We start from the raw sequence: 23,730 nt of genomic DNA, 5'->3' as shown, positions 1-23,730 counted from the left end.
GATTTGCAGTAGGAGAGGGTGGTCTACAGTGTCCAAAGCAGCAGAGAGGTCAAGGAGAATAAGCAGAGAGTAGTGGCCCCTGGATTTAGCAGCAAGGTGGTCATTGCAGACTTTCGTGAGGCCAGTTTCATTGGAGTGCTGAGGATGGAAACCAGACTGGAAAGGGTCAAGCAGTGAGTGGGAAGAAGGAAAGACAGTGAGGCGGTTGTAGACAATACGCTCAAGGAGTTTGGAGGCAAAAGGGAGAAGAGAGATGGGTTGGTAGTTGGAGAGATTGGTTGGATCAAGGGTAGGTTTTTTTAATCACAGGGGAGACAAGTGCATGCTTGAAGGCAGAAGGGACAGTGCAGAAGAAGAGAGGAAGCGGAGAAGGCGGGAGGGAATAGGGTCAAGTGGGGAGGTAGATGGGGGTGAGGACCAGATGGAGACGATGACTTCCTCTCCAGAAAGATGTCAGAGTTGGTAGGAGGGAAGGAGAGGGGGGGTTGCTCAGGTTCTGGTGGGATGTTGTGTCCTGACGAATGGAGTCAATTTTGGATGTGAAGTAGGTGGCAAAGTCAAGAGCAGATAGTGAAGAGGGAGGAGCTGAAGCGGGGGTGGGCAGAGGAGCGAGTTGACAGTGGCAAAGAGGCGCCTGGGGTTTGAAGAATGGGAGGAGATCAGGTATTTGAAGTAAGATTGTTTAGAGAGGGTAAGGGCAGCAAAGTGGGATGAGAGCATAAATTTGTAATGGAGGAAGTCATCCTTATTGCGTGATTTCCTCCACTGTCGCTCAGCGGTACGTGAGCATTTTTGCAGATATCTGGTGCATTTGGTGTGCCAGGGTTGAGGTGTCGATCTGCAAGGGTGAATAGTGGTAGGTGGGGAGACAGAGTCAAGAGCAGAGGTAAGGGATGCATTGTAAAGGGAAGTAGCTTGTTTAGGGCAGGAAAGAGAGAGAATAGGAGAGAGCAGTGAGTCACACAGGGAAGATTGGGAAGTGGTGTCAATAGCCTCCATGTTATACTTAGTGATGGTAGTCTTAGCTGGTAATGATGGAGAAGCAGATAGAGAGAGGTTAAAAGTAAGCAGGTGATGGTCAGAGAGGGGGAACGGGGAGTTAAAGAAATCAGAAAGATCACAGCGGTGAGTGAAAACCAGATCCAGTGAGCTCCCACTCACATGGGAGGGGGAGTAGATCCACTGGGAGAGACCAAGAGAAAAGGTGAGGTTAAGGAGTTTAGAGGCAGGTGTTTTTGTGGGGTTATCGATAGGGATGTTGAAATCACCTAGGATAATGGAGGGAATGTCAAAGAGAGAAAGTGAGGAAGCCAGGAAGCAAAGTTGTCAAGGAATTTGGAGGGCATGCCAGGGGGGCGGTAAATGACAGCTACTCGAAGATGAACAGGTTGGAAGAAGCGTATGGCATGGACCTCAAATGTAGTGAATGTAAGGGATGGTTCTGGTGGTATGAGTTGGTATGAGTAGCTAGAGGGTAGTAGGAGCCAAATACCACCACCGTGACGACACCCAGGTCGGGGCGTGTGTGAGAATGTGAGACCCCCTGCAAGAGAGAGCAGCAGGAGAAACTGTGTCAGAGGGGGTAATCCAAGTTTCAGTGATGGCTAGGAGATGCAAGGAATTTGAGATGAAAAGGTTATGGGTGGGGACCAGGTTATTAAAGACAGATCTGGCATTCCAGAGGAGAGAGGGAGAGAGTCTGAGGGAGTGATGTGAATGAGATTATCAGGGTTGCTGTAGCAGTGAGGTGAGATGGAGTAATCCTTGACTCCTCCCTCTCCTTCAAACCAACACATTCAGTACCTCTCAAAAACCTGCCATATCCATCTCAAAAACATCTCCAGGATCTGACCTTTCTTACCCAGGATGCTACTAAGACCCTCATCCACTCACTGGTCATCTCCAGATTGGACTACTGCAATCTCCTCCTGTCTGGCCTCTCTCCACTTCAATCTATCCTCAATGCTGCTGCCTGTCCCATCTTCCTCACTAAACATACTACATCCACATCCCCTCTCTTGCAGGACCTTCACTGGCTACCCTTCCCATTCAGAATACAATTCAAGCTTCTCACACTCACCTACAAAGCCCTCACCCACCCTTCTCCCTCTTACATCTCTGACCTTATCTATCTTTACATTCCCATCCGTCCTCTTCGCTCTGCTAATGCATGCCGTCTCTCCTGCCAACTGATTACTTCCTCCCACTCCTGCCTACAAGATTTTGCACGTGCTACTCCCTATCTCTGGAATGCTCTACCTCTTCCCATCCGACTCTCCACCTCTCTACAAAACTTCAAATGGGCTTTCAAGACCCACTTCTTCACCAAACCCAGCCAACTCTCCTCCTAACCCTCTTGTCTATGCTCACTGTCTACCCCTTCTGTGTCACTCCGGTCTGTTAGTCCCTCACCTTGACACTGTTAAATACATAAACTTTTGTTAGGGGGACATTCACTAAGCAGTGATAAGAGCGGAGAAGTGAGCCAGTGGAAAAGTTGCCCATGGCAACCATTCAGCACTGAAGTAACATCTATAATTTGTATACTATAAAATTATACAGAGCACTTCTCCACTGGCTCACTTCTCCGTTCTTATCACTGCTTAGTAGACTAATAAGTGAGAAAACATGCTATGCTAATTTGGGGTCATTGCTAGTATTTTTAATCTATTGGTATTACTTATCCCTTATTATAGTCTGCATTATACAATTACTTTCTTTGACATGTTTTCACATACCTCTATAAAACATTGTGTTTTACTTGTCAGGTGGATGAGGTCATGCTGACCTTGAAGCAGGCATTCAGCACTGCTGCTGCACTACAGAACGCCAAGACACAGGTCAAGCTTTGTGAGGCCTGTCCTATGCACGCACTACACAAACTGTGCGAGAGGATAGAAGGTATAAATGGGAATTCACATTTCCTTCAAAATACATCTGGAAAGGAAGAACGTTTAGGTGCAGATTCAGTTAGGAGTGAGGTTCTGTCTTCACCTTGCACGATAGTCACCTACTCTGATTTCCAGCAATTGTAATACAGAAATCCTGCTTGCTTTTGCTCACACCTCAAAGCTGTCAGATATCTATGAGCCCACAAGATAACCTCTTGCAGTGTACAGAAAGATCAACTCGGTTTTACAATAATGCTGTTTTCAAACTCTAAGGTGCTTTACAAGTCTTCCATTCCTTGCTGGTATTATGTACAAATACATCTAGCCCTTACAGTATTGAAGTATAAGTATGGAACTTTTAAAAATAACTAATCCTTCTACAGGTAAAATTATGTTTCTCTCTAAACATATTTAGAATATAATCAAGACCACATGATCGGGGTGAGTGGTGCGTACTACATGAAAATGGGGAGTGGTCACACATAAAGCCCTACACCACATCGTGCACACAGCAGTTCAGAGCATTTTCTCCCTACCATCCCTCTGTGGGACACTGCAGCCCATACACATACACACACACACACACACATACACACACACACACACACACACACACACACACACACACACACACACACAACCATACACTTATACACATACCATACATATAGCCAGACACAGACATACACATACCGGTAAATATATACAGTCACACACATACATAGGATGATATTCAATTGATATATGGCGCTTATTCTCCTGTCTAAAGTGAAGGAAGATTGCCGGTCTAAAGTGACGGGAGATCGCGGGGCGATATTCAGTTGTCCCCCATTATCGCCCCTTAGCGCCCGTAGCAGTTGGGTTCAGCCACATAAAGTGGCCAGGCCCAACTAAGTCATGGGTGCAATCACGGAAAGTCCCGTTTGGGTGCCCAAACGGGTCACTTCACACATTTCAGCTTGCCACCCCCGGTGGTAACGAGCTGAAATGCTGATATCGCGCCCTTCTGCAGAAATGATTGAATAGCTGCCGACAGGTGCGATAGGTGGCAGGAGGGGGCATAATCAATTAAATTCCGCCCATAGAGTTACACACCTACAGTTTACACACACTTCATACTTGCCTTCTCTCCCGGAATGGCTGGAGGCTCCCGAATCTGGTGTGGTGCTTCTAGCCACCCATCCACTTCCAGAGTAAATTGAATGGGTCAGACTGCCTATAATCATCATAGCCACACCTCCTGCAGTAATCTTGGCATTGTGTAATGGGATGTGGTGCCACGGTAACGTTATCGTGCCGCCATTCTCTACATCCTGTGCATGCGCCGCTAACCTATGCTGGCTGCAGAATCACACAGTCATTCTTACCTTTATTGGCTGCCTGCTGTATAGTTTTTATCACTCTGGTGCCTTGGTCTGCAGCAGCTCCTCCCCCTCCTCTCTCCCGTACTGCTGCTGGCAATGTGCTGCGTTGCACTGCCTCTGTACGAACTTCGCCTTCCTCTTCTCTTAGCTCACAGTGCAGTTCCTGCTGTACAATGCATGGGTGATCCGATGGGATACAGCTCACATCACTAATGCAAGCAGGAGGCGTGACGCTTCCTGCTGCATTAATGTATAAGTGCTATCATGTGAGCAGCAGCGATAACCACTTCAACCACATCTGAATCCGGCCCAGTGCGCACTGGTAGTATAACAAATTGTGTTTTCAGAATCATCAGTTTGTTTGGCTGCTTAAATAGCATGGCTTATTGCTCATCCAACCATTTTTATTGGTTGACAGCAGTTTTGTGGTGTCATGTTAATGAAAATGAAATTAAGTCAGTAAACCTGATTTATGACCCTAAGTTTGCAAACTGTGTTAAGAAATGTTTTGCTGTACGTTTACTCAGCTAGTTGTATAGTTTTGTTTTGTTGTTCCCTTTTATTTCTTCAAATAAAGTAGCCTCCATTTATCCTGAATAGCTCCGTCTTGTTTTGATTGCTAGGGCTGTATCCGCCTAGAGCGAAGCTGGTAATACAGAGACAACTGTCTTTACTCTCGGATAATGATCAAGCTGACATATTTGAAAGAGTGCAGGTAGGTATCCTTTGTTTTGTTGACCTTACTAATATATAACAAATATATTTGTATGCAAAGAGTATAAACAACATTGTTTCTTTGTGTTATTGAATGTAAGAATATATTGTTTATTGTGTATCCCATTATTATGTCTGTGTCTTTGTTTACATAGAAATATAAAAGGTAGCACAAGGACATGTCTGTGTTTCGGTAATAACATCAGATTTGGTCAGATTTATTTTTCTGTTACATTTTGGTGCAATTTAAGTGAACAGATTATTTAAAAAAATATGTCATTGTTAATATTGTCACACTTCACGGATGATGCCTCCCATTGCTTAGTATGTTAAATCACTAATAACATTTACAGCACCTTTTGTACTAAACATAGTTGAGGCAGCAACAGTATTTTAGTGAACACAACCAATATAAGTGATGTAAGTAGACTCTTCACTAACCCTGGAAAGCTATAGGGGTAATTGTAGTAGTCTGCAGATTGCAGGCATCCGCGGGTTTTGTGCGAGCCTTTATAATGATTATTACAGTACTTTTAATCATGGGGCAGACTCGCACGGAACCCTCTGATGCCTGCAGTTCGCAGGATGTTACATTTACCCGATAGTCTCCAATGTGCCCACACTGTCTTTTTGAAACATTCCAATTATTCTGCCTTAAGACTATATACATTTACATATATAGCTGGAACGGTCACTCTAATTTCTGTAGAACATGGGCCCTAATTCAGACCTGACACAGCAGAAAATTTGTTAGCTAATGGGCAAAACCATGTGCAATGCAGGTGTGGCAGATATAACATGCAGAGAGAGTTAGATTTGGGTGGGTTATATTGTTTCTGTGCAGTGTAAATACTGGCTGCTTTATTTTTACACTGCAATTTAGATTTCAGATTGAACACACCCCACCCAAATCTAACTCTCTCTACACATGTTATATCTGCCCCCCCCCCCACCCCCCACCCCTGCAGTGCACATGGTTTTGACCAACTGCTAACAAATTTGCTGCTAGGATCATATCTGAATTAGGCCCAAGCTTCTTTCACTGTCTGTTGTGTTTTGTGTTTTATTTTTGATTCTCTCATTACTTTATTTACTTTATATACCTTTCTTCCCTATTATTTCCCTGTTGTTATTTTATATTTCTCTATCGTCCTTGTGGATGCTGGGGTTCCTGAAAGGACCATGGGGAATAGCGGCTCCGCAGGAGACAGGGCACAAAAAGTAAAGCTTTCCGATCAGGTGGTGTGCACTGGCTCCTCCCCCTATGACCCTCCTCCAGACTCCAGTTAGATTTTTGTGCCCGGCCGAGAAGGGTGCAATCTAGGTGGCTCTCCTAAAGAGCTGCTTAGAGAAAGTTTAGCTTAGGTTTTTTATTTTACAGTGAGTCCTGCTGGCAACAGGATCACTGCAACGAGGGACTTAGGGGAGAAGGAGTGAACTCACCTGCGTGCAGGATGGATTGGCTTCTTGGCTACTGGACATCAGCTCCAGAGGGACGATCACAGGTACAGCCTGGATGGTCACCGGAGCCGCGCCGCCGGCCCCCTTGCAGATGCTGAAGTAAGAAGAGGTCCAGAATCGGCGGCTGAAGACTCCTGCAGTCTTCTAAAGGTAGCGCACAGCACTGCAGCTGTGCGCCATTTTCCTCTCAGCACACTTCACACGGCAGTCACTGAGGGTGCAGGGCGCTGGGAGGGGGGCGCCCTGGGAGGCAAATGAAAACCTTTTTTGGCGAAAAATACCTCACATATAGCCCCCAGAGGCTATATGGAGATATTTAACCCCTGCCAAGATTCACTAAATAGCGGGAGACGAGCCCGCCGAAAAAGGGGCGGGGCCTATCTCCTCAGCACACAGCGCCATTTTCTCTCACAGAAAGCCTGGAGAGAAGGCTCCCAGGCTCTCCCCTGCACTGCACTACAGAAACAGGGTTAAAACAGAGAGGGGGGGCACTGATTTTGGCGATATTGAGATATATATAAAGATGCTATAAGGGAAAACACTTATATAAGGTTGTCCCTATATAATTATAGCGTTTTGGTGTGTGCTGGCAAACTCTCCCTCTGTCTCCCCAAAGGGCTAGTGTGGGTCCTGTCCTCTGTCAGAGCATTCCCGGTGTGTGTGCTGTGTGTCGGTACGTGTGTGTCGACATGTATGAGGACGATGTTGGTGAGGAGGCGGAGAAATTGCCTGTAATGGTGATGTCACTCTCTAGGGAGTCGACACCGGAATGGATGGCTTATTTAGAGAATTACGTGAGAATGTCAACACGCTGCAAGGTCGGTTGACGACGTGAGACGGCCGACAAACTATTAGTACCGGTCCAGGCGTCTCAGAAACACCGTCAGGGGCGTTAAAAACGCCCATTTACCTCAGTCGGTCGACACAGACACAGACACGGACACTGAATCCAGTGTCGACGGTGAATAAACAAACGTATTTCTCATTAGGGCCACACGTTAAGGGCAATGAAGGAGGTGTTGCATATTTCTGATACTACAAGTACCACAAAAAAGGGTATTATGTGGGAGTGAAAAAACTACCTGTAGTTTTTCCTGAATCAGATAAAATAAAATGAAGTGTGTGATGATGCGTGGGGTTACCCCGATAGCAAATATTGGCGTTATACCCTTTCCCGCCAGAAATTAGGGCGCGTTGGGAAACACCCCTTAGGGTGATAAGGCGCTCACACGCTTATAAAGTGGCGTTACCGTCTCCAGATACGGCCGCCCTCAAGGAGCCAGCTGATAGGAAGCTGGAAAGATATCCTAAAAAGTATATACACACATACGGTGGTTATACTGCGACCAGCGATCGCCATCAGCCTGGAGATGCAGTGCTGGGTTGGCTTGGTCGGATTCCCTGACTGAAAATATTTTATTCATATAGAGCATTTAATAGGATGCATTCTATATATATGTACGTGAGATGCACAGAGGGATATTTGCTCTCTGGCATCAAGATAAGTACGTTGTCCATATCACCCAGAAGATGTCATGGACACGACAGTGGTCAGGTGATACAGATCCCATACGGCACATGGAAGTATTGCCGTATAAAGGGAAGGAGTTAGTTGGGGTCGGTCCATCGGACCTGGGGACCACGGCAACAGCTGGGAAATCCAACCTTTTTACCCCAAGTTACATCTCAGCTGAAAAAGACACCGTCTTTTCAGCCTCAATCCTTCCTTTCCCATGAGGGCATGCAGGCAAAAGGCCAGTCATATCTGCCCAGACATAGAGGTAAGGGAAGTAGACTGCAGCAGGCAGCCCCTTCCCAGGAAAAGAAGCCCTCCACCGCGTCTGCCAAGTCCTCAGCATGACGCTGGGGCCGTGCAAGCGGACTCAAGGTGGGGGGGTAGTCTCAAGAGTCTCAGCGCGCAGTGGGATCACTCGCAGGTTGACCCCTAGATAGTACAAGTATTATCACAGGGGTACAGATTGGAGAGTCGAGACATCTTCTCCTCGCAGGTTTCTGAAGTCTGCTTTACCAACGGCTCCCTCCGACAGGGAGGCAGCATTGGAAACAATTCACAAGCTGTATATCCAGCAGGTGATAATCAAAGTACCCCTCCTACAACAAGGAAAAGGGTATTATTTTTCCACACTATATTGTGGTACTGAAGCCAGACGGCTTGGTGAGACATAGTCTAAACTGAAATCTTTGAACACTTACATAGAAGGTTCAAATCGAGATGGAGTCACTCAGAGCAGTGATAGCGAACCGGAAAAAAGGGGACTATATGGTGTCCCTGGACATCAAGGATTACCTCCATGTCCAAATTTGCCCTTCTCAACAAGGGTACCTCTGGTTCGTGGTACAGAACTGTCAATATCAGTTTCAGACGATGCCGTTTGAATTATCCACGGCACCCCGGGCCTTTTACCAAGGTAATGGCCGAAAAGATGTTTCTTCAAAGAAAAAAGGCATCTAAATTATCCCTTACTTGGACGATATCCTGAAAAGGGCAAGTTCCAGAGAACAGTTGGAGGTCGGAAGAGCACTATCTAAAGTAGTTCTACGACAGCACGACTGGATTCTAAATATTCCAAGAATCGCAGCTGTTTTCCGACGATACGTCTGCTGTTCCTAGGAATGATTCTGGGCATAGTCCAGAAAAAGGTGTTCCTCCGGGAGGAAAAAGCCAAGGAGTTATTCGACCTAGTCAGAAACCTCCTAAAACCAGGCCAAGTATCAGTGCATCAATGCACAGGAGTCCTGGGAAAAATGGTGGCTTCTTACGAAGCGATTCCATTCGGCAGATCTCAGGGGATTTGCTGGACGAATGGTCCGGATCGCATTTTCAGATGCATCAGCGGATAATCCTGTCTCCAAGGACAAGGGTGTCTCTTCTGTGGGGACTGCAGAGTGCTCATCTTTTAGAGGGCAGCACACTCAGCATTCAGGACTGTGTTCTGGGGACCACGGATACCAGCCTGAGAGGCTGGGGAGTAGTCACACAGGGAAAAAATTTCCAAGGAAGTGTGGTCAAGTCTGGAGACTTCTCTCCACATGAATATACTGGAGCTAAGGGCAATTTACAATGCTCTGAGCCTAGGAAGACTCCTGCTTCAAAGTCAACCGGTGCTGATCCAGTAGGACATCATCATGGCGGTCGCCCACGTTATCAGACGGGGCGACACAAGAAGCAGGAGGGAAATGACAGCAAGGATTCTTCGCTGGGCGGAAAATCATGTGATAACACTGTCAGCAGTGTTCATTCCGGGAGTGGGCAACTGGGAAGATTTCCTCAGCATAAATGAATTCCACCCGGAAAAGTGGAAACTTAATCTGGAAGTTTCCACATGATTGTAAACCGTTGGGAAAGACCAAAGGTGGTTATGATGGCGTCCCACCTGAAGCGCCAGGTCAAGAGACACTCAGGCAATAGCTGGGACGCTCTGGTAACACCGTCGGTGTACCAGTCGGTGTATGTGTTCCATCCTCTGCTTTTCATACCCAATGTATTGAAAATGATAGGAAGGAGAGGAGTAAGAACTATACTCGTGGCTCCGGTTTGGCCAAGAAGGACTTGGTTCCCGGAACTTCAAGAGATACTAAGAAGGGTCTTGATTCGGCAAGAACCGTGTCTGTTCCGGGACTTACCGCAGCTGCGTTGACGCCAAGGCGGGTGAACGCCGGATCCTAAGGGAAAGAGGCATTCCGGAAGAGGTCATCCCTACCCTGGTCAGAGCCAGGAAGGAGGTGACCGCACAACATTATCACCACTTAGGTGAAAATATGTGCCAGGGTGTGAGTCCAGGAAGGCTCCACGGAAGAATTTCAACTAGGTTAATTTCTACATTTCCTGCAAACAGGAGTGTCTATGGGTCTCAAATTGGGTCCATTAAGGTTCAAATTTCGGCCTGTTGATTTTCTTCCAGAAAGAAATTGGCTTCAGTTCCTGAAGTCCAGAAGTTGTTAAGGGAGTACTGCATATACAGCCCCTTTGATGTCTCCAGTGGCACTGGGCGATCTCAACGTAGTTTGGGGATTCCTAAAAAATCACATTGGTTTAAACAACTCAAATCTGTGGATTTGATATATCTCACATGGAAAATGACCATGCTGTTGGTCCTGGCCTGGGCCAGGCGAGTGTCAGAATTGGCGGCTTTATCTCACAAAGCCATATCTGATTGTCCATTCGGACAGAGCAAAGCTGCGGACTCGTCCCCAGTTTCTCCTTAAGGTGGTGTCAGCGTTTCACCTGAACCAGCTTATTGTGGTACCTGCGGCTACTAGGGACTTGGAGGACTCCAAGTTGCTGGATGTTATCAGGGCCCTGAAAATATAGTTTCCAGGTTGGCTGGAGTCAGGAAATCTGACTTGCTGTTTATCCTGTATGCACCCAACAATGCTGGGTGCTTCTGCTTCTAAGCAGTCGATTGCTCGTGGGATTGGTAGCACAATTCAACTTGCACATTCTGTGGCAGGCCTGCCACAGTCTAAATCTGTTAAGGCCCATTCCACAAGGAAGGTGGGCTCATCTTGGGCGGCTGCCCGAGGGGTCTCGGCATTACAACTTTGCCGAGCAGCTACGTGGTCGGGGGAGAACACGTTTGTAAAATTCTACAAATTTGATACCCTGGCAAAAGAGGACCTGGAGTTCTCTCATTCGGTGCTGCAGAGTCATCCGCACTCTCCCGCCCGTTTGGGAGCTTTGGTATAATCCCCATGGTCCTTTCAGGAACCCCAGCATCCACAAGGACGATAGAGAAAATAAGAATTTACTTACCGATAATTCTATTTCTCGGAGTCCGTAGTGGATGCTGGGCGCCCATCCCAAGTGCGGATTATCTGCAATACTTGTACATAGTTATTGCTAACTAAATCGGGTTATTGTTGTTGTGAGCCATCTTTTCAGAGGCTCCGCTGTTATCATACTGTTAACTGGGTTCAGATCACAGGTTGTACAGTGTGATTGGTGTGGCTGGTATGAGTCTTACCCGGGATTCAAAATTCCTCCCTTATTGTGTACGCTCGTCCGGGCACAGTACCTAACTGGAGTCTGGAGGAGGGTCATAGGGGGAGGAGCCAGTGCACACCACCTGATCGGAAAGCTTTACTTTTTGTGCCCTGTCTCCTGCGGAGCCGCTATTCCCCATGGTCCTTTCAGGAACCCCAGCATCCACTACGGACTCCGAGAAATAGAATTATCGGTAAGTAAATTCTTATTTTAAGTTAAGTATTATGTTTATTTCTCAAAATAAAGCCATCAAAATGCCATATACTGTATGTCACATGAAGTACCTTCGTTTTGTGGATGGTTGTTACTGTACTGTATGTGTTTATTTGTGCTCCAGTCACAAATGGCTTCCTCCACCTTGTCTCCCAGCATGTGCACTTGCCATGTATAGGCGAATAGCTCCCTCGACTAATTGAATCCGGGACTTAGTCTGGTCATGTCTTCCAGGTTTTTAGGGTGATCAAGCACAATTTCCTGTCTGACTTCAGTTTTTAAAAAATGGCGAACGCAAACTTTATTGGTAGGCGGAATACTGGTTACATATCATAGCAGAATTCTACCCCTGGCTTGTTTCATATACATACATCACACCTGTCTGTGTTTTATGAAGAAATATTCCATAATAACTGTGTCTCTGCTCTTGCACATGTCAGAAAATGAAAGCCACCAGCGAGCAAGAAGAGAATGAACTTGCCATCCTTCATCTGAGACAACTCTGTGAGACCAAGCAGAAAACCCATGTACACATCGGAGAAATGCAGCCGGTAAATCTAATGCATTCAGCCACATGGCTACTGTATGGCGTCTGTTCTGTTATCTTCCTCTCATCTAGCACTGACACTGTGCAGTCTTAGTTAGACAAATGGAGAGACCAGTTAGCATCACATATTAATATAACCATAAATCTATAGCAGTATATAAATAACCGCAACTTTAACTTGCTTAACTTGTTTATAAATTAATATTGCAAAACTATTTATCTCTCATAAGTAACTGCCCCAAGTGCATGGAGGGTCTGGAAGTCTGTTAGTAACACTGCCTTGAACTGTCCCCAGCCACTGTTTGTCTGCATGGGGGTCAGCTACACTCTCATCTCCCCAGGACCCTACCCTTGGGGCTACTTTTTCCATACTGTGCAGCAGCCAGATTTCACCCCTCCAGTCTATGCAGGACACACATCAGCCACTGTCATCACTTCATCCTGAAAGTCCCAGACACCTAGGGATCAAGTTGATCGTAAACTGGGCGTAAATTAATCCTGAAAACTGTGAATGCAAAAATGGTATATCTGCACATATGTGGAGTCATACACACCTCCCATAAGATGCGTACAGCTCTGCATCAGTGGCATATGAGCATACCGTAGCTTACCACAATTCATCATCATTAGTGTGTACTAGTACCTGCCCTGTACCATGTGTAGAAGATATGCTCCCTAATAGGCTATGTAAGCATCGTTGCAGGTCTGCATGGACTTCCTTTCTGTCAACACCTGCATACTAAATTGTTCCTTAAAGAAACTTCACACCCTCATTACGCCTCTGGTCGTAAGGTTTGATACCAGCAAAATGGGAGTGGGTCTGCATAGGCAAATATGTATGTGTTCACTGTTGCAGCATGTGCAGAGTGATATCACACAGCCATAGTACTCACTGCATCTGCCCCATGTTCTAGGCCAATCAGATTCAGCCCATGTTTAAAACATCCCTACCTTTCTAATTATGTGTATATATATATATATATATATATATATATATATATATATATATATATATTCTCTGACGTCCTAGTGGATGCTGGGGACTCCGTAAGGACCATGGGGAATAGCGGCTCCGCAGGAGACTGGGCACATCTAAGAAAGATTTAGGACTACCTGGTGTGCACTGGCTCCTCCCACTATGACCCTCCTCCAGTTAGAATCCTGTGCCCGGCTCGAGCTGGATGCACACTAGGGGCTCTCCTGAGCTCCTAGAAAGAAAGTATATTTTAGGTTTTTTATTTTACACTGAGAGCTGCTGGCAACAGGCTCACTGCAACGAGGGACTAAGGGGAGAAGAATCGAACCTACCTAACTGTGGGTAGTTTGGGCTTCTTAGGCTACTGGACACCATTAGCTCCAGAGGGATCGACCGCATGGAACCGGCCATTGATGTTCGGTCCCGGAGCCGCGCCGCCGGCCCCCTTACAGAGCCAGAAGCAAGAAGAGTCCGGAAAATCTGCGGCTGAAGACATCAGTCTTCTCCAAGGTAGCGCACAGCACTGCAGCTGTGCGCCATTGCTACTCATACACACTTCACACTTCGGTCACTGAGGGTGCAGGGCGCTAGGGGGGGGCGCCCTGAGCAGCAATAAATACACCTTGGCTGGCAAATATATCACAATATATAGCCCCAGAGGCTATATATGTGATAATTACCCCTGCCAGAATACAGAAAACAGCGGGAGAAAAGTCAGCCGAAAAAGGGGCGGAGCTATCTCCCTCAGCACACTGGCGCCATTTCTCCCTCACAGCTCCGCTGGAAGGAAGCTCCCTGGCTCTCCCCTGCAGACTACACTACAGAAAGGGTAAAAAAGAGAGGGGGGGCACAAAATTTAGGCGCAATATACATATACAGCAGCTATAAGGGGATATAATTTAATTAATCCCTGTATTATATAGCGCTCTGGTGTGTGCTGGCATACTCTCACTCTGTCTCCCCAAAGGGCTTTGTGGGGTCCTGTCTTCTATCAGAGCATTCCCTGTGTGTGCGCGGTGGTCGGTACGGCTGTGTCGACATGTTTGATGAGGAGGCTGATGTGGAGGAGGAGCAGGTGCCTATAAATGTGTGGTCACCCCCTGCGGGGCAGACACCTGAGTGGATGGACTTGTGGAAGGAATTACGCGAAAGAGTCGACTCCTTACATAAAAAATTTGACGACATGCCAAATGCGGGACAGCCGGCTTCTCAGCTCGTGCCTGCCCAGGCGTCTCAAAGGCCATCAGGGGCTCTAAAGCGCCCGCTACCTCAGATGGCAGACACGGATGTTGACACGGATACTGATACCAGTGTCGACGACGATGACGCAAATGTAATGTCCACTAGGGCCACTCGTTATATGATTGAGGCAATGAAAAATGTTTTACACATTTCTGATGTAACCCCAGGTACCACAAAAAAGGGTATTATGTTTGGGGAGAAAAAAACTACCAGTAGTCTTTCCCCCTTCTGAAGAATTGAATGATGTGTGTGAGGTAGCGTGGGCTTCCCCCGATAGAAAATTGGTGATTTCAAAAAAATTACTAATGGCGTACCCTTTCCCGCCAGAGGATAGGTCACGTTGGGAAACACCACCTAGGGTGGATAAAGCGCTTACACGTCTATCAAAAAAGGTGGCACTACCGTCTCCGGATACGGCCGCCCTAAAGGAACCTGCTGATAGAAAGCAGGAGGCTCTCCTGAAGGCTATATATACACACACTGGTGTTATACTGAGACCAGCTATTGCTTCAGCCTGGATGTGCAGTGCTGCAGCTGCGTGGTCAGAATCCCTGTCAGAAAACATTGACACCCTAGACAGGGACACTATATTGCTTAACATAGAGCATATTAAAGACACGGTCTTTTACATAAGAGATGCACAGAGGGATATTTGCCGGCTGGCATCTCAAATTAGTGCACTGTCCATTTCTGCCAGGAGAGGGTTATGGACCCGGCAGTGGACAGGGGATGCAGATTCTAAAAGGCACATGGAAGTTTTGCCTTACAAGGGTGAGGAGTTGTTCGGGGATGGTCTTTCGGACCTGGTGTCCACAGCAACGGCTGGGAAGTCAGCTTTTTTACCACATGTCCCCTCACAACCTAAGAAAGCACCGTATTATCAGGTGCAGTCCTTTCGTCCCCAAAAGAGCAGGCGAGGTAGAGGCGCGTCCTTTCTGCCCAGAGGCAGAGGTAGAGGGAAAAAGCTGCAGCATTTAGCCATTTCCCAGGAACAAAAGTCCTCCCCCGCTTCATCTGCTAAGTCCGCCGCATGACGCTGGGGCTCAACAGGCGGGGCCAGGTACGGTGGGGGCCCGTCTCAAAAACTTCAGCAATCAGTGGGCTTGCTCACAAGTAGATCCCTGGATCCTTCAAGTGGTATCTCAGGGGTACAAGCTGGAATTCGAGACATTACCCCCCCGCCGTTTCCTCAAATCTGCCTTACCAATGACTCCCTCAGACAGGGAGGCTGTGTTAGAGGCAATTCACAAGCTGTATTCCCAGCAGGTGATAGTCAAAGTGCCCCTACTTCAACAAGGACGGGATTACTATTCCACAATGTTTGTGGTACCGAAACCGGACGGTTCGGTGAGACCCATTTTAAATTTGAAATCCTTGAACACATATATAAAAAAATTCAGGTTCAAGATGGAATCGCTCAGGGCGGTTATTGCAAGCCTGGAAGAGGGGGATTACATGGTATCTATGGACATCAAGGATGCTTACCTACATGTCCCCATTTACCATCCTCACCAGGAGTACCTCAGATTTGTGGTACAGGATTGTCATTACCAATTCCAGACGTTGCCGTTCGACCTGTCCACGGCACCGAGGGTATTTACCAAGGTAATGGCCGAAATGATGATACTCCTTCGAAAAAAGGGAGTTTTAATTATCCCATACTTGGACGATCTCCTGATAAAAGCGAGATCCAGAGAGCAGTTGTTAGTGGGCGTAGCACTATCTCAGGAGGTGCTACACCAGCATGGTTGGATTCTGAATATTCCAAAGTCACAGCTGGTTCCTGCGACACGTCTACTGTTCCTGGGAATAATTCTAGACACAGTCCAGAAAAAAGTGTTTCTCCCAGAGGAGAAAGCCAAGGAGCTGTCGTCTCTAGTCAGAGGCCTCCTAAAACCAAAACAGGTGTCGGTGCATCACTGCACGCGAGTCCTGGGAAAGATGGTAGCTTCCTACGAAGCGATCCCATTCGGCAGGTTCCATGCCAGAATATTTCAGTGGGACCTCTTGGACCAATGGTCCGGATCGCATCTTCAAATGCATCGGCTGATAACCCTGTCTCCAAGGACCAGGGTGTCTCTCTTGTGGTGGCTGCAGAGTGCTCATCTCGTGGAGGGCCGCAGATTCGGCGTACAGGGCTGGGTCCTGGTGACCACGGATGCCAGCCTTCGAGGCTGGGGGGCAGTCACGCTGGGAAGAAACTTCCAAGGACTTTGGACAAGTCACGAGACTTCCCTACACATAAATGTTCTGGAACTGAGGGCCATTTACAATGCCCTGAGTCAGGCAAAGGCCCTGCTTCAAAACCAACCGGTTCTGATCCAGTCAGACAACATCACGGCTGTCGCCCATGTAAACCGACAGGGCGGCACAAGAAGCAGGGCAGCGATGGCAGAAGCCACAAGGATTCTCCGATGGGCGGAAAATCACGTGTTAGCACTGTCAGCAGTGTTCATTCCGGGAGTGGACAACTGGGAAGCGGACTTCCTCAGCAGACACGACCTCCACCCGGGAGAGTGGGGACTTCATCCAGAAGTCTTCCAACAGATAGTAAACCATTGGGAAAAGCCACAGGTGGACATGATGGCGTCCCGCCTAAACAAAAAACTAGAAAAATATTGCGCCAGGTCAAGGGACCCTCAGGCGATAGCTGTGGACGCTCTAGTGACACCGTGGGTGTACTGGTCGGTTTATGTGTTCCCTCCTCTTCCTCTCATACCCAAGGTACTGAGGATAATAAGGAAAAGAGGAGTAAGAACTATACTCATTGTTCCGGATTGGCCAAGAAGGTCTTGGTACCCGGAACTTCAAGAGTTAATCTCAGAGGACCCATGGCCTCTGCCGCTCAGACAGGACCTGCTGCAGCAGGGGCCCTGTCTGTTCCAAGACTTACCGCGGCTGCGTTTGACGGCATGGCGGTTGAACGCCGGATCCTAAAGGAAAAGGGCATTCCGGAGGAAGTCATTCCTACGCTGATTAAAGCCAGGAAAGATGTAACTGCAAAACATTATCACCGCATATGGCGAAAATATGTTGCTTGGTGTGAGGCCAGAAAGGCCCAACAGAGGAATTTCAACTGGGTCGATTTCTACACTTCCTACAGGCAGGAGTGACTATGGGCCTGAAATTAGGCTCCATTAAGGTACAGATCTCGGCTCTGTCGATTTTCTTCCAGAAAGAACTAGCTTCTTCACTACCTGAAGTTCAGACATTTGTAAAAGGAGTGCTGCATATTCAGCCCCCTTTTGTGCCTCCAGTGGCACCTTGGGATCTCAACGTGGTATAGTATCACGAGTTATACGGTGTGATTGGTGTGGCTGGTATGAGTCTTACCCGGGATTAAAAATCCTTCCCTATTGTGTCAGCTCTTCCGGGCACAGTATCCTAGCTGAGGTCTGGAGGAGGGTCATAGTGGGAGGAGCCAGTGCACACCAGGTAGTCCTAAATCTTTCTTAGATGTGCCCAGTCTCCTGCGGAGCCGCTATTCCCCATGGTCCTTACGGAGTCCCCAGCATCCACTACGGACTACGAGAAATAGATTTACCGGTGAGTAAAATCTTATTATAAAAACATATATACAGGAGTTGGTATGGTCGGCACTCCCTGGATAACAATGCAACTGCCCTGGTGCCTTCCTTTGTAGAAATGCAGAGAAAGAAATGTCCTAATAGAGAGGGGTATGCATCCATCCACTCCCAATAGTAAAGGAACAGGCGGCACTCGTGTATATATATATATATATATATATATATATATATATATATACATATATATACAGCGCACATACATATTCCGCAGCGCTGAAGTTAAAGTTATACAGCGGGTATTTGGTCATTCTCCTCAGTTTCACAGCAGTGGAGTTTACAATCTATATTCCTGTTCACATGAAATATGTACACGGATCAATTTTTGTCAGAAACCAATTAACCATCTAGTATGTTTTTGGAGTGTGGGAGGAAACCAGAGCATTCGAAAGGAAAACTCTGCAAAGAAGGGAGAAATATGCCAACTCCCAAGAGAGATTGGGTGTAAGCTGAAAGGAGGGGGGTTAGGTTTAGGCACCACCGAGGAGGGTTAAACTTAGGATGCAGGGTTGGGAGGGTTAGGGTTAGGCTGCGGGGAGGGCCGGTTAGGGGGCCAGGGATTAGCTGAGTATACCTACCTTTCCCTGTCGGGATTCAGATCAGCCGTCTCACAAGCTACCTCTCTGACAGCTCCATCCTTGAGCCACTACAATCTGGCTTTCGTCCACTCCACTCCACCGAGACTGCTCTGGTAAAAGTCACCAATGATCTGCTTTCAGCCAAATCCACGAGCCACTTCTCTCTGCTCGTCCTTCTTGACCTTTCTGCTGCCTTTGACACCGTGGGTCATCCTCTCCTCCTCCGCACACTCCAAAACATTGGACTCTCTAGCACCATCCTTGACTGGTTTACCTCTTACCTCACTAACCGCTCTTTCTCTGTTTCTGCCTCCGGCACCACCTCACACCCTTCCATCCTCTCTCGGGTTTCCAGCTTCCTCTCCGCCATCTCCTCCTGGATGTCTGAGCGCTCTCTGAAGCTCAACATGGACAAAACTAAACTCATTACCTTTCCCCCAGCCAGAGCACCACCCCCTACCAATATCTCTATCACTGTTGACTAAACCATCATCTCCCCCGTTCCCCAACTCCGCTGCCTGGGCGTCACTCTTGACTCCTCCCTCTCCTTTGTACCCCACATCCAAGCTCAAGCGCAATCCTGTTGGTTCCAGCTACGCAACATTGCTCGCATCAGGCCATTTCCCTCCCAGAGTGCAACTAAACTTATCATCCACTCACTGGTCATATCACGACTCGACTACTGCAATGTTCTCACTGGCCTCACTTGCTCCCATCTCGCTCCCCTCCAATCTGTCCTCAACTCCGCAGCTAGGCTTATCTTCCTATCCCGCCGCTCCACATCTGCCACTCCTCTTCGACAAAATCTACACTGGCTCCCATTCCCCTACAGAATCCTCTTCAAACTCCTCACCCTCACATAAAAGGCCATCTCTAATTCCACTGCTCCCTACATCTCCAACCTCCTGTCCCTTCATACTCTCTCCCGCCCACTACGGTCGGCCAATGACCGTCGCCTCTCCTCTGCCCTGGTCACTGCTTCCCATGCACGAGTTCAAGATTTTGCCCGTGCTGCACCCCTTCAGTGGAATGTGCTCCCCAGCTCCATTAGACTCTCCCCGACCTTGCAAAGCTTCAAACGGGCACTAAAAACCCACCTATTCATCAAAGCATACCCTCCCGATGCATAACCTAGTCCTGAGGCTGCTCCTCCATGCCCCTGCCTCATGCCTTGAACATCTCTGCTTTGCTTACATACTGTACTCCCATCAGGCTCCCTCCCGCTTGCTTGCACCTCATGTCATCTCTCTGTCGTCCCTTCCCACTAGATTGTTAGCTCTTCAGAGCAGGACCCTCTTTCCTCTTGTTGTCAAAGCCCTCTTCTTGACACATTTCACTCACAGCTCTCTCCTACTCAGCGACCATCTTTACCCGCTTTTTCTCCTGCTGGTGAAGGCTCATCTCTATCTATGGTCACCAGCCCCAAGTAGTACGATGATTACTCCCTCGCTACTTACATCTTAGCTGTATTATGTTTTGAGAATTGTGGTGCTCTTTGTTACCTGTACTCTATTTTTGTTATTTATTTACTGTAATGCTAAGTTTTGACTCCTTGTACTGTCCTTTGTACGGCGCTGCGAAACACTTGTGGTGCTGCAAAACACTTGTGGTGCCCTATAAATAAAATGTAATAATAATAAAACATTCAGAGGGAGTAGAATTAGGTGGAGGTAGGATATGCTATAGTGTAGAGCTGGGTTAGAGTGAGCACTTTGACAGTTGTTGGAAAGTGTGAACTAGCGGGGCAGTGTGGGGAACAACATGGGAGGCAGGAGTGAGAGCTGGCTATTGGAAAGGAGCCGACATGTGTGAAAATCGGATATAAGAAGGTGAGAATCTTAAGATGAGATCCAAGTTATATGAAGTGGAGGAGGAGTTAAAGGTTGTGAGATAAAGAAATGATCCTTAAAGAAGAAGGGTTAGGTCGGTCTCTTAATTTTCTGCATGTTTTCAGAAGAACTACATTATTTTCTAGATCACATCAAATTACTTTCTTGGACTTGTTCCCAGCATAAAGGTGCGGACCTCAGTGCCCGTCGGCTCCAGAGTTGATAATTAACAAATGTCTCCTAGCCATTTCTCTTTAAAGGAAAAATACATTTTATATTCCACCGATCATCTGTATTTTACAGAGATTTACATTAAAGTAGAGCGCTTTAAGCTGAACAATTTTGAAAGCCTTAGCGGTATTCATATTTGGATATAATGAAGTGTGCAGGCAGACATATTTTGGCTGAACCAATATGAAACCTATTTGCTATATGCTAGTTACCTTACTGATACTGAGGCAAATACATACTTAGCCAGATACAGTATGATGAAATCGTGCTTCTAGTGTCCAAATCAATACAAAAATAGTGGAATAGTTAATAACTTTCCACCATAACGTGAGTAATGAAAAGGTTTATTTTCTTATGCTTTCTTCATGTGAAAGCATTGTGTGTGTTCAGGCACTGTTATTCAGCCTTGCCGTCTCTTTTTTGTATAACAATAAACAAACACCCCCAGCTAAATACGTAGTTACATAGCTAAACATTGTTTTGCTTAGGAATAATAAGTGACAGTGATTGAAAATGAGTGCTATCAGCTGCAGATATAGGGCTCAATTCAGACTTGTGTTTACGCACAGCAGGTGATCAGCGATTAATTGCGTATGCATCGCGATGCACACACGTGTCAGCAAACAACAACAGGCTTCGCCGGTCAGCGACAGGCTGGTGCGAAAATTCTAATCGCACAGCCATTCGCATGCTGATTGACAGGAGGAGGCCGTTTGTGGGTGGTATCTGACCATTTTCTGGGAGTGTCAGGGAAAACGCAGGCGTTCCCAAGCGTTTTCAGGGAGGGTGTGTGGCGTTAGCCTGTTCTCATCACACTGTAGGAGTAAGTTTTGGGCTGCGCATAGACAGCACACACTGGTAAAACACATTCACTGGTGAGTGAGGTGCAAACGGATTTGCAGCTGTCCGCTGACTGAGGGGATTTTTAGTATTTCGGCGTACACATGTGATCGCACACTTGCACGGCAAATATACACTCCCCTTGGGCGGCGACTATCTGATCGCAGGACAACAATTTTAGCAGCCCAGCGACCGGGTCTGAATCACCCCCTTAGTATCTGTAGCATCTCCCTATGTGGACATTGCAGCATTTCCAATGGACATGTGTTCCAACAATGTAATATCAACACATACTTTAATACTTTACCTGCAGACTGATACCTTTCTATATTGTAAATGTGTGATTAATGTAATTCAGCAAAATTGTGTATTTATCTTCAATGTCTAATCTCCTGTTTTCAGAGTTCATCAAGCAGCTCAATCCCAGAGAACACTGCTCCCAGTGGGCGATTCAAGCTGGATGTTCTGAAGAACAAGGCTAAGAAATCATTGACAAACTCTCTGGAAAATATCTTCTCAAGGGTATGAGTGAGAAATAATTATTTCTTTCATTTCTAATTAATTAGCATATCATAACTTCCTGCATATTTTAAAACCTATTTATGCTAATTATCCGTGTTCCAGAGAGAGACCAAGCACATTGGAATGGATTATTCTTATGTAACAATGGATAACAACTATTAGCCCATCTCTAAATTTGTAGTGTGATGCAATCTAGGCACTTGTGCTTACCTAAGAACATTGTCCTGCATTAGTTGCAGTGCTTTATTCTTGTCTTTTTGGGGATGGGAGTGGTTCTTTAACAAGTCATACTATATTGCCCCTCCATAGTGTGACCCATCGCTGTCCTTTATGTTGATGTTGGCAGTGAGTTAGTTAATATAGCTATCATAGTTGTGGGGAGATTTAAAGGGAGGTTGCCATAGCAACCCAGAAGAAGTTATAGAGAGCAGTGAGGCAAGCAGAGTGACAATTGCCCTGAGGTGGCGACTGGGAGGATGGCTTGGTCTGCTTTCCCTGCATATGGTGAGAGGGAGGTGTGAGAAGTAAGTGTACAGGCTGGCTCTCTTATCTGAAATGCTTGGGTCTGTAAGTGATTTGGATATCGGATTTTGGGGGATTTTGAAATAGTTGCATATACATAATGACATATCCAGGGGAAGGGAACTAAGTCTAACCACACAATGCATTTATGTTTCATATACACCCTATACACCAAGGGGCAGGTGTACTAAGCTTTGGATAGGGATAAAGTAGCAGCCAATCAGCTCCGGGTCATTTTTTAAACACAACCTGTAACATGGCAGTTAGAAGCTGATTGGCTGGTACTTTCTCTCTCCAAGGCTTAGTACATCTGCCCCATAGCATGAAGCAAAGTGTGTATACTGTACATTGAACCATTGAAAAGTGCAGGTGCCAACATGTCAGTCGCGCTGAGAAAAGTTTGGATTTTGGTTCCTGTGAGAATATTGAATACAGGATGTAATGGGGCGCTGCAGGGAGAAGCAGAGAGTCTCAGGCATCTTCACAAGGAGCACAGTAGTGTCAATGGCGACTGAGGGGGAGATATATCAAACCTTTTGACAAAGATAAAGTGAAAAAGTTGCCCATAGCAACCAATCTGCTTCTGACATTTTATAGACTGTGCTAGATAAATGATATGGGCATGTCTGGTTGCTATGGGCATGTCTGTAAGGTTTGGTACATCTCTCCTTAAATTTCTGTTGTATGAGGGGAAGGGAAGAGCAGGAGGAGGCCAGAGAGTGAGGAGAGAATGTTATCCCTCTCTTGGCTGACACAGATCTGTGGGCCTAATGCAGAGATGGAGCAGAGAGCATCAGCAATGCCCTAATACTCTAATGCAGCAGTGGAAGGTGTCTGTAGGGTAAAGGGCTGATCTAACTGCTGTGTCTGAAGATGCAGCATCCGCAGCCCTCAGCCTTCTGACTAAGCCTCAGCTGACTCGGACTGGCTGCCAGAGCTAGGAGATCTGCGTCCAAACACAGAGAGTCCGGCATTCCTGCGAAACGGGGTGCGCTACTCCTCATGTCAGTCATGCTGCTGTGGCTAAGTGGGTACTGCAAGCAATCATGCAGGATATTCGCAGAGTGACAAACCTTGGAGATGTACCTAAACTATTGGGTATAAGTACATCTCTGAATCAGGCCCAGTGATGGGAGTTGCTCACAGTCTGAGGTAGCAGAGAGAGTACTGTGTGACGAGGTGAGAGTATGGTAAAAAGGATGGAGTTATTG

The 23,730-nt window shown here is 46.8% G+C and overlaps 1 protein-coding gene across 8 annotated transcripts in view; it reads left to right on the top strand.

Annotated features, from left to right (window-relative positions):
* The window catches only part of TBC1D4 (TBC1 domain family member 4), a 300,990-nt gene that overhangs the window by 158,452 nt on the left and 118,808 nt on the right, over nt 1-23,730 (top strand). For 7 of the 8 annotated variants that reach the window (XM_063952941.1, XM_063952940.1, XM_063952938.1 and 4 more), the window contains 4 exons: nt 2,769-2,901; nt 4,879-4,970; nt 12,089-12,199; nt 21,878-21,997. In XM_063952941.1, coding sequence (XP_063809011.1) covers nt 2,769-2,901; nt 4,879-4,970; nt 12,089-12,199; nt 21,878-21,997 — 456 coding nt within the window. Of the gene's footprint in view, nt 1-2,768; nt 2,902-4,878; nt 4,971-12,088; nt 12,200-21,877; nt 21,998-22,421; nt 22,522-23,730 lie in introns of those variants that run through there. The other variant, XM_063952944.1, reaches the window with a different exon arrangement.

This window comes from Pseudophryne corroboree, chromosome 2 (genome assembly GCF_028390025.1).
Source record: "Pseudophryne corroboree isolate aPseCor3 chromosome 2, aPseCor3.hap2, whole genome shotgun sequence".
In the NCBI taxonomy this organism is placed as follows: domain Eukaryota; kingdom Metazoa; phylum Chordata; class Amphibia; order Anura; family Myobatrachidae; genus Pseudophryne; species Pseudophryne corroboree.
This window is presented reverse-complemented; position numbering and strand designations above follow the sequence as displayed.